This window comes from Palaemon carinicauda, chromosome 42 (genome assembly GCF_036898095.1).
Source record: "Palaemon carinicauda isolate YSFRI2023 chromosome 42, ASM3689809v2, whole genome shotgun sequence".
NCBI lineage: Eukaryota > Metazoa > Arthropoda > Malacostraca > Decapoda > Palaemonidae > Palaemon > Palaemon carinicauda.
In genome coordinates, this window is record NC_090766.1 from 53,469,731 (window position 1) to 53,481,512 (window position 11,782).

Sequence of the window (11,782 nt, forward strand, 5' to 3'; positions counted from 1 at the left end):
TGGTCCAGCATTCCAAATAAGATGGTGTTACCCAACGACAATTTCACTCATTCTTAATAATCCTCTTTTGAAATGGGACATGTACCAAACACCATAATCTTAATTAATTCAAATCACCTTTGCCTATGGATGCTTTGTGGCGAGTATGGCTGGAAATCATTTTTCCTTTCTAGAAAGAAAAATTGAACTTTTACACTAGCAATGCATTCATAAGCTAGACATACGTAAACTTAGGTGACCTATTAAGGAAACAAGCCAATATTGTAACATCATGTTGACAATACAACACAGTGCATATTTATCTAGGGATTTTCATTATTTTTCCTAGGTAAAACAAAATTTAGAGAATTTGAAAATACATGACTTCAATCATAGCTACAAGATTTTAGGCACATTTCCTTTACAGTAACACATCACATCTTGCAGGAGTAGTAACAAAACCTACTGGTAAATTGAGCTCGTCTTATCTAAAACAATCAAATGGGGTTGAACATATAGCAAATAAAGTAGCTGTATTATATTAAAGTTTTAGATTCCCAATGCAGCAATACTCTCAAATTATTATTATTGTTATTATTATTATCATTATTATCATTATTTGCTAAGCTACAACCCTAGTTGGAAAAGCAAGATGCTATAAGTCCAGGGGAAGCAAATCATTAGCGTTCCACAAAGTTGATTACTTTCTTCAACAAATTACATTAAACAGACCACAGTTATGTTCAATGATTATTGGGAATTTCCATCACTTCAAATTCAAACTCCTTTTGATCCAATCTAGGTAGCTTGACACACGAGTGTACACTCCAGGGAAGTCCGGATGAGCACACCCAATGCCAAAGGACACCAACCCCATCACATAGTATCTATCCTTCTCTACACTGTAGTAGTTCAGAGGCGCTCCGCCATCACCCTGCCAAAGGACAAGAAGAGCATCTTCACTACATATATTCGTAAAACTCTTAGCAAAGAATCATTGGATAAATATCTACAACAGTCAGTAAGGAACTTCATAGATCTTATCTTTGTCTGAATCTAATGTGTCAAAACTAGTTAGACCAGTTTTAGACTGTAATATGCTGATTATATTCTCATTTCTATAAAAATACTATTTAAAGGTTTAACCACTATATGGAATTATATGTTCTGGTGATTTAAGTGAGGATCTGAATAACTTTGATGCAAGAGTAACTCGCAAAATCTTATTATAATCAGGCAGTTCCTTATCAATCTTTGCAACAAAACAGAATGGTTTCATATCTAGCACTATGAAACTTTACAAATAAGGACATTACTTACATTACAAGCATCTGATTTACTGTCACCAGCACAGAGTTGTTTATCAGTAATTAGTAGTACACCTCCGGTTCTGGTTTTAATGCGTTTGTAATTTTCGGCACATGTAGATTGATTGGCTATTGGCACAGTGCCAGCGAGAGGCACTTTTGAACTTTCAGATGCTGGAATAAATACAAATGGCATAAATTAATATAAAATCTCCTTCTAGTGAAGGACTAGTTTGTGTAGAGCAGCTCAGTGACAACAGTTTGAGTTTAAGTGTCATGACAAATGAGGCAGCATAACCTCATATGTCGGTTTGGTTCGGTTAGATTACCCGAAGATTCTCTCTGAACAGGGGAGCTTTCTTGACAGCATGTCCTAGCCCCCAGGTGCTACAGTATTTTCTTGCAAGAAAAAAAAAGCCTGCAAGTAATATGTCCAATATTTTACACACATAATGGTTACTATCTGAATTCAACTACAAAGTATTTGAACAGAATTGGAAAAAAGCTTAAGACTACTTCAGTGATTATTTTTTCAAAATAGGCCGCTTTCCTTACAATTACAGTTTGGCTTCTGGATTAGGTTAGACAGAAAACATTCGAGGTTGACTAGTTTTTCCTATCACTCACCGAAAACAGTTTTACCCCAACCAACGACCGTCATGAATTGCCCTGTGAAGTCTTTGCCAACAAACGGAAAAGGAAGACAAACTGGATAGATCTCACCTGCAAATGTCAGAAAATTTTGCAATCAGACATACTGGCACATATGTACATTTAGAAATTATACTTTCCTTTCTTTCTGGTTACCTAAATTTAAGTATATGTGATGTTAATTAATTTGGTTTTAAACTAAATATTGTTCTTAATCATGATTAGGAAAAACCGACAAGAAAATGTCACTGTAGATGAAAAAAAACGTTCTTTAATGCTTCCAGATTCTTAGAGATCAAGGAAAAATGTTTTTTTAGAAATAAAACATATACAAGGTTTTCCTGATATTTACAAAAATGTACTGTATACATTAAATATTTTTATAGAGGGTCCAGTAGGCAATAAAAGAACTAACAAAGTTACCCAACTCACTTGTAAAGACAACATCCCGATCTAGGGGTAAGATCATGATGTCATTTTCATGTGTTGATTTGTTGTAATGATCCGTGCTGTAGAGCATTATCCGGTAATCTTGCGGCTGTTCGCCTGTCCTATCATCTTCGATGTGATACTCTCCCAGCCTCACGAAAAAGCTGTTTGCATGAGAAAAGACAGTTTTATTTAACTTCTCTATAAGATCACCATTTATTCTCAATATCTTCTGTTTAGCGATCTCTCTAAGATGACCCAGAAACAATGGTTGGAACTTACTTGTTGATCTGGTAAGAGAAGCAACTGGCTGCTGTCAGTACATGTCTACGCGTGATCAGAGCCCCAGCGCACACTGGCCTGAAGCCTCTTGTCTCGTGAATTGACCCTATAGCTGCCAGCCATGGCCAGGCACCTGGCTGGAGTGAAATGGACAAAATAAAGATGCATTGATGTATACTGTGTGTGTGTATATATATATATATATATATATATATATATATATATATATATATATATATATATATATATATATTTCTACCTCATACTTGGGATCGAACGCTAGCCCTTCTAATGAAAGGCCAGGTCGAAACCAACCATGCCACGAGAGGCCATAAAAGGAAATCCGAACCTGACACTAATCTAGCTGTCCGAGGATTTACCTGGCGAGACATCAGTCTCTTACCAGCGAGTTTTACCCGATTTCCCCGGCCCACCACGTGACACAATTGGTAGTAATTCATTCAAATTACCCCTAATGAGTCAATATGGATAAATATCAACACAACATCGTGTTCAAATAGAAATAAATTTCTACCTCATACTTGGGATCGAACGCTAGCCCTTCTAATGAAAGGCCAGGTCGAAACCAACCATGCCACGAGAGGCCATAAAAGGAAATCCGAACCTGACACTAATCTAGCTGTCCGAGGATTTACCTGGCGAGACATCAGTCTCTTACCAGCGAGTTTTACCCGATTTCCCCGGCCCACCACGTGACACAATTGGTAGTAATTCATTCAAATTACCCCTAATGAATCAATATGGATAAATATCAACACAACATCGTGTTCAAATAGAAATAAATTTCTACCTCATACTTGGGATCGAACGCTAGCCCTTCTAATGAAAGGCCAGGTCGAAACCAACCATGCCACGAGAGGCCATAAAAGGAAATCCGAACCTGACACTAATGTAGCTGTCCGAGGATTTACCTGGCGAGACATCAGTCTCTTACCAGCGAGTTTTACCCGATTTCCCCGGCCCACCACATGACAAGTATGAGGTAGAAATTTATTTCTATTTGAACACGATGTTGTGTTGATATTTATCCATATTGACTCATTAGGGGTAATTTGAATGAATTACTACCAATTGTGTCACGTGGTGGAGAGTTTTTCATTGCATAGATACTGTACAAAGTCCCACTCATACAGTATATATATACATATACATATGTGTGTATTCAGGTATTTATGCTAATGTCCATATGCATGCCCCTCTTAGAACGACTTGCTATGCAAATCTCACAAAACTTGTTATTATAATTATAGGATCACTATACATTTGTAGTTCAATATTGTGCTAGATTTCGTTTTAGGCTTTAGATTATGGTAGCCTATTGGAAATGTCCCTGTCTAACAATTAACTCAAGCTCGATAGCTTCTAGAAGTGTTTGCAGTCTCATTCTCCTTGTGACTGAGCAATAGTTGGTTTAGGGGATCCTTTAAGCCCTAGCTTGCTAGAGAGGGAAATGTGCCATGATCATATGTCTGTATGCTCAGTCTATAGGACATTACCCTGCTCCCTACCTCTACCACTTTTCAGCGACCTCTAATTTTTAAACACAACTTCATACACCTGGCCAGTCCATTTTATATTGGCTTTGATACATAAAAAAAAAAAAGTGAAAGAAAGTAATGATCAAATCTCTTTTTGCCTCATTGGCTAACATGCCTTACTGACTTTGCAATTTTGACTATGCTACCGGAGATACAATCAGGAATCTAAAATGGTGTCAGGAATAAGAATTGAGTTGAAATCATAAGCTTACATTAAAGCATAGCCGATTTCTAATGAACAAATCAGCCTGTGGAAAAGAAATAGGCTGAAATCATTTTTCTTTTGAGAACACTATGATCGGTCTTCAATTCATATCACCTATAGGGTGTTTTAAATGATAAAACATACATTGCAAGCTCTATATTCAACCCTTGGGTAAAATTGCATATTTAAGGATATTCTTTAAAGGTGTTTAGCCCACAAGTTCACAACTTGGTCTAGCCTACAGGATAATGCCCTAGAGACTGACTATATCTACATTTCATCATTGTCCAAGCCCCCTCTCCATCCAAGCTAGGCCCAGGCAATGCCTGCTCATGACTCCCCAGGTAAATCTATAGACTCCCCCAAACATCCCATCCTTAGATCACAAGTATGGTGAAGTTGCAGACACTACAAGAAACTATCACGCTTGAGTGAACCTGAACCCCAGTCAGGTTGATCACCAGGCAGGGACGTTTAAAATAAGCCACCACAGCCATAGACTGAGCTTCTTTTTTTGTACTGTATATCATTAGCGAAAGATAATAAGTCATTGGATCGCGCATGCATGAAATGAATTCACGAGTTACACGAATACTGCCAAGAATTTTAGATTTTTTTACCACATTTTTATTTTGTCAACACAAAACAATGAATTAAATTTATTTATCTTTACACCTGTTCTTTGAAAAACCTATATTAACCAAAAACCATCTAAAACTTACATTATTGAAGGTCCTCTTATTGGGAGGTATTCCACACTCTGTCTCGTCAGGTATGGTCACCTGTGAAGGCAATTCAGAGACTGCCGGTCGAGTTGGAGTGCTTTGGCCAATGGGGCAGCACAACCAGGCATCAGGTGGGTCTAAACTGAATGGAGAAAAGGATAAAATTTTTCGTAATTATAAGGAGTTCTTTTAATTATTATCATTATTATTACTATTATTATTATCATCATTATTAACATAACTAGCCAACCTACAACCCTGGATGGAAAAACAGGATGCTACAAGACCAAGGAGTAGCCCAGAGCGGAAAGGAATACCATGGTACCGAGTCTATGGCACTACCCAAGACTAGAATACAATTATTTGTTTTTGGAGAGTCCTGTACTGCACTCAACAGGTCTTACTTCTTACCGGCAAATTCTTTCCCTGAGGAAGTTGGCACTTTCCGGATTACCCCTGCCTGCATTGATCTGACTCTGGTAGGACTGGCAGGCGGTCCACGGCACACATGACCCTTTGATAGTGAAATATAAGTAAGAAATCTGGAGTCGATATGATGGGTTTAATAATAATGGCGAGATATGAAATATCAATTAATGATATCAAAATTCGTTTCAGTAGTAAGAAAATAAGATAATCACAATTGAAATTAGGGAGATATTACTAACCTTGCTCTCCGGATGGCAAAGTGCAGGTTTCTGGGTCTATCCATCCGGTGTAACAAGAGTCGTTGATGAAGCCCATGTTGGAAGGGAAAACAACACGACTTGGTCAAAAGCTAACATTTAATGTATATAACCTAACATACAAACCTTAAAACTAACATCATATCTTTTAATGTTAATGTTAGTGTGATATGGCTATTAAATATTCCTATGAATATTTAAGTCAATTATAATTAGTGATCACCTAAATTAGGTTAGGTTAGGCTGGTTGGTTAGGTTAAGTAGATTAGGTTGATTGGTGAGATTAGGTTAGTTGGCCAGGTTAAGTTGGTTGGTTGGTTAGGTTAGGTAAGTTGGTTGGTTATGTTATGTTAGATTGGTTGGTAAGGTTCTGTTGATTGATTGGTTGGAAAGTTGGTTAGGTTAGGTTATGGTAGATTGGTTGGTTAGGTTCTGTTGATTGGTTGGTTGGTTAGGTTCTGTTGATTGGTTGGATGGTTAGGTTAGGTTATGGTAGGTTGGTTGATTAGGTTAAGTTGGTTGGTTGGTTGGTTGGTTAGGTTAGATTGATTAGTTATGTTAAGTATGCTGGTTGGTTAGTTAGGTTAGATTAGGTTAAGATGGTTGATTAGGTTGAGTTAGGTTGGGTTGGTTGGTGAGATTAGGTTTGTTGATTAGGTTAGGTTGGTGGGTTAAGTTAGGTTAAATTGAAAAGTTTACGTCGACTAGTTCATATATTTATATCATTGTGATCATATAGCTACAAAAGCTTTTGCAATATCGTACTGATGCATTTTGATTTCTGAAAAATAGAAAATAATAACAAACAAAAAATCAAAGGATGGAAACTACATCCCACTCCCTCCGAGTTGGTGCGTAATTCAGTCGCAATTCACCCGCAAGGGCTATGGAACTATGCCTTAAGGTTAGGTTAGGTTGGTAGGTTAGGTTAGGTTAAATGGAAAATTCAATGTACACTATAGTCCATTTCTTTTAGCAATGCATATTTGCAACGACTCGCGGCGGTGCCCTTTTAGCTCGGAAAAGTTTCCTGATCGCTGATTGGTTAGAATTATCTTGTCCAACCAATCAGCGATCCGGAAACTTTTCCGAGCTAAAAGGGCACCGCTGCGAGTTGGTGCAAATATGCATCGCTAAAAGAAATGGACTATAGTTCATATTTCTATATTACTGTGATGATAAATTTAGTAAAGATTTGCAATCTTTGATGATACGTTTTAACTTCTGGGAATAGAATATAAAAAATAAAATCAAAAGAGGGAATATCTACATTGTACTCACTCTGTGCTGAGGCAGCCACCCAAAGGCAAATCAAAGCTCCCAATCCCTTCATGCTCTTCCGTCTGGAACTCTTCTGGCGCGGAGTCCCTACCTAAAGGAACATACAAATACTTACATTGACATAGATTACACAAAACAAAAATGCTTTAACAAATCTCTCTGTAGAAAATAGAGAGCATGTCTAATTCTCAATTGAATGAAGTTGGCAAAAATAGATGGATTTTGTTATATATGATATATATATATATATATATATATATATATATATATATGGTGGTAGGACAATTGCGTCCCCGGACTTTTTCGTCCCGGAAATTTGCGTACCTGTACTTGTTTTTAGTGACCAGGTAATATTTGTTAAGAGATAAGGAAGTAACTCTGTCTCTTTGTATGTCTGTATGCATGGATATATGTATGTAATTATGTATGTATGTATGCATGTTATCGCTCGATTGCAGAACTACTAATTGCTGTAAATAAGATATATGGCATAAAACCACCGAGGTACAAAACTTAGAATTACTGTACTCATCTATGATTTTACTTTTGTATTTACGTAGACCTTTAGAAAGCAATTCCTGGTTTCTCTAGAAGCAGAAGAGACTTTTTATTCACGGCAGTTCAACCTCAGTTCTCGGAGTGGGCATAGGATTCAACCAACTTTCTCAATTTCATCGTGGAATGTTCATGACCGAACAGCTGATGACTTGCCGAGGTCCAATAATAGTTTAGAAGGGTGGCATAACGCAATTCAGAATTCTATAACCCCTCCATTTGGAAACTAATTGACGCCCTACTGAAAGAAGAATCTGTGGCGGAGAAAAAGGAAAGTAGACTATCTTTCTTACGAGACGTTGCTCATAACATGCATACCTTTTAGGTATGAACTTAAAAGTAGCCATCGTAAGTCGTTATTAAAAAAAAATAACCTAAACTTTTTATACATATATAATATATAGAAAATTTGTAGTATATACATACAGTATATATAAAAATTTTCCATTTTATAAAGTTTTTATAAGATAATAAAACGTGCAAATGAAATATTGATGTCTATATATATGTTCTTTCGTGTCCAGTATGGCTATAGGTATAATTATTGCCAAAGTATGAATTAAGAATCTAAATTATTTGATGCTATTAAAACATATGCATATTCAGGGTGGATAAAGGTATAAATAAAATTACTGTGTAAAAGTATAGAGTAAAGGTAAAGATGAAAAGCTTTATAGAATCAGTAAAACACACATACAGGTACGCAAATATCCGGGACGCATATGTCCGGGGACGCAATTGTCCGGGGACACAACAGTCCGGGACGCAAACGTCCAGTACGCAAATGTCCTAGAACCATGCAAACTGGCCATACCCCAAACATGTATAAGGACATATTTGAAGCCTTTGTCCGGTAGCAGACTAGAAACGGCTGCAGTTTTTGGTTTTGTGAGATATATATATATATATATATATATATATATATATATATATATATATATATAGCATATGGTTCTAGGACATTTGCATTATTACGCTGGCCATCTGCAGATTAATGATAGTAGGAGACTTTCGTCTGATAGCTAACAGCAAACTTGCCTTTTATGGGTGGCCCAAACTAGTACAGCTTTGTTGATCATGGCGATACACAAACCCTTTCACTATGTTGAGGTATCCCCACTCAGGTATAATGCTACACAAATATTAACACATTTATTGAATGTAGGTCGTAATTACTGATAAGCAAATCAACATTGTCTACAAATCATAATAAGCTCCCACTAGACATCCGAAAGACTTTAGATATTAAGGCTTTCTAGAGGTAACTGAAGATTTTCTTATTCTCTAAGTGCTTTGATATTGGACCTGCCAGTAAACGAGCTATGTGCGGTGTGAAATGCTGAATGTCTTAGAATAAACAAAAAAAAATGACTGTGGAGGTCCTCTAAAGCAGTGGTTCCAAACCTGGGGGAAATTTCCTCTGGGGGGAAATTTGAAGCTTCCAGAGGGGGAAATAATTATACTACCTACTAACTAAAACAAGCGGAAAATGTCCTCATAGTACGTGCGGCAATTTGTTGTTATGATTATATCAGTTCTCAAAGACATGATATTCAAGGGGAGAATTGGAATATCATGCCCATTTCTGAGGCAGGCGAGTGGGCATGAGGGCTGGGCGGAGCATGAAGGGGGAAATCTGGACGGTTGAACTGGGTGCAGGGGGCAAATGACAGAAAAAAGGTTGGGAACCACTGCTCTAGAGAATAGGGTTTCCCTGCTGTGTGGGACCAGAGAAGCCGCCCTTAAAGTAAAGTATCCTAATCAGCCTACTCACTTCTCAAGCATTGACTTGCAAAAGAGGCAGTTGAAACTGCCATCTCTCAATTTCACAGTCTTGTTGAAATACTTTAAGATTCTCTACAATAACTATATTGGCCTTCCACCTCCTTTCCCCTTGAACGGAGAAGCACATAGTTCTGCTCTGCCACGGGTAAACTATTGGTACTAATTTTAGTACGAAGGCCACAATCTTTATTATTAGGTATTTAAACAATTTTCGAAAAGGTTCTTATGGCGAGTTATTTTCTTTATCTGCTTAGTCATTTAACTGCTGAATTCATTGTTGTTTCCTATGAATAGCTTTCTGCACTCACCTGAGAATCAGTCTTGTGATAAAGCAGAGAGGAGACAAAAGTCACCTTTCAAATTTAAAGTTAGATATATAGAGTTTCATCTTCGGCTCTCCTATATCTCTTATCACTAATACACTCTTGAATAAGTTCATACAATAAGAATAATATTACCATACCTATACCCTGCTTAGAGGCTTCTACAGGAGACGTTCTACACTCGACACAATACACAATCGTATTTGCCTGGCCTGAACTTGGGGAGTCCCAGTCTCCGGATACCTTTCCGTTCATGATTTTCCAGTTGGCAGTATCTGGCAACTTTACTTTCCAAGGAGTTGCGTAACCTGTTCTACTAGTAATTATACGAGAATGATTGTGTTCGTGGATAAAACTTCCACTAGTACACACAAACAAACACACACACACACACACACATATATATATATATATATATATGTGTGTGTGTGTGTGTGTGTGTGTGTTTTTACAGTTTTGCTGTCTGTCAATCTAATCTCTTTTGCATTGTCATATAAAACATTTATTAATATCCATTTAATTATTTGTATATCTATGAGAAAATATCCACAACACTTTGTATTATTATTATTATTATTATTATTATTATTATTATTACTGCTTGCTAAGTTATAACCCTTGTTGAAAAAGCATGATGCTATAAGCCCAAGGGCTCCAGCAGGGAAAATTAGCCCAGTGAGGAAAGGGAATAAGAAAATAAATAAATGATATGAGAAGTAATGAATAATAAGAATCAAATATTTAAAAAAAACGTAACAAAATTAAAACAGATATTTCATATATAAACTATAAAAAGACTTGTGTCAGCCTGTTCAACATAAAAGTATTTGCTGCAAGTTTGAACTTTTGAAGTTCTACCTATTCAATTATCCGATTAGGAAGATCATTCCACAACCTGCTCACAGCTGGAATAAAACTTCTAGAGTACTGTGTAGTATTGAGCCTCATGAAGAAGGCCTTGCTTATGTATTCCCTTATAGAACTTTCACATTTGACTCGGCTTAGATGATCGTTCAATACTCGTACGTATTCGGGAAGAAACATCATAAAAAAATAATATAACAATTCTATAAGATACGGAATGAAGTCATTAGGGGTACCACAGGAGTTAGAGAACTATCAGATAAGATCCAAGAAAGTAGACTGAGGTGGCACGGTCATGCCATGAGAAGAGATGAACAGTATATTGGGAGGAGAATGATGGAAATGGAGGTACAGGGAACGAGAAGGAGAGGGAGACCAAAGCGAAGGTGGGTGGACTGTATCAAGGATGACCTTCGATCAAAGGGATTAACCGGTGATGAAGTGTGGGACAGAGGTAGATGGAGAAAGCTGACCAGAAACATCGACCCCACATAGAAGGGGGAAAAGATGTAGAGAAAGCAGAAGAAGAAGATAATAATTCTGTACGAACCTCACACAGTAGCTCAGTTTAGCCAATGTTTTATTGTGATTAATGTATTGAATTAATCTGTATTCAATTGAATTCTCTGCTTTTATTACCTAATGTGAAAAGCCCTTCTTGAATGATTCACGAGACGACGGATAATGGCAGGGTGGGAAATCCCGTTAGAGATCAATTTTCCTATTTCAAGAGTCGAAAGCGAGGATCGTGTTGACCTTGGTGTTGACTCTATTGCGTTCAGACGGTCGGACACAGCCCGGTCGAACACTCCCTAGTGTACACGACCAGTCAAAAACAATCAATTAATCAATTTCCTAGATTCAACTATTCCAACCTTCTCTCACTAGGGTGTCACTGCTATTCTTCTCCCACTACCCGAGGCACGGGGAGACACCGAGTAGTTATACGTCTGGAGATGAGGCTGAGCGTGACCGAATATATATATATATATATATATATACATATACATACATATATATGTGTGCATATACGCATGTATACATATGTATATGTATGCATATATACATACACACACACACACTATATATATATATATATATATATATAGAATATACAGTATATAACTGCACACTTGCCCTTCACTATATAG

General features: G+C 37.1%; 1 protein-coding gene across 1 annotated transcript; it reads right to left on the reverse strand.

Moving 5' to 3' along the window:
- Positions 1-258: 258 nt before the first annotated feature.
- LOC137633329 (venom protease-like) lies at positions 259-10,043 on the reverse strand. The gene is made up of 10 exons (XM_068365577.1): positions 9,908-10,043; positions 7,105-7,195; positions 5,806-5,841; positions 5,549-5,651; positions 5,135-5,279; positions 2,649-2,785; positions 2,370-2,530; positions 1,914-2,009; positions 1,300-1,460; positions 259-913 (listed from the first exon to the last, which is right to left on the reverse strand). The coding sequence occupies exons 2-10, from the start codon at positions 7,154-7,156 to the stop codon at positions 746-748; spliced, it is 1,059 nt and encodes a 352-aa protein (XP_068221678.1). The 5' UTR covers positions 7,157-7,195; positions 9,908-10,043; the 3' UTR covers positions 259-745.
- Between the last annotated feature and the right edge of the window lie 1,739 nt (positions 10,044-11,782).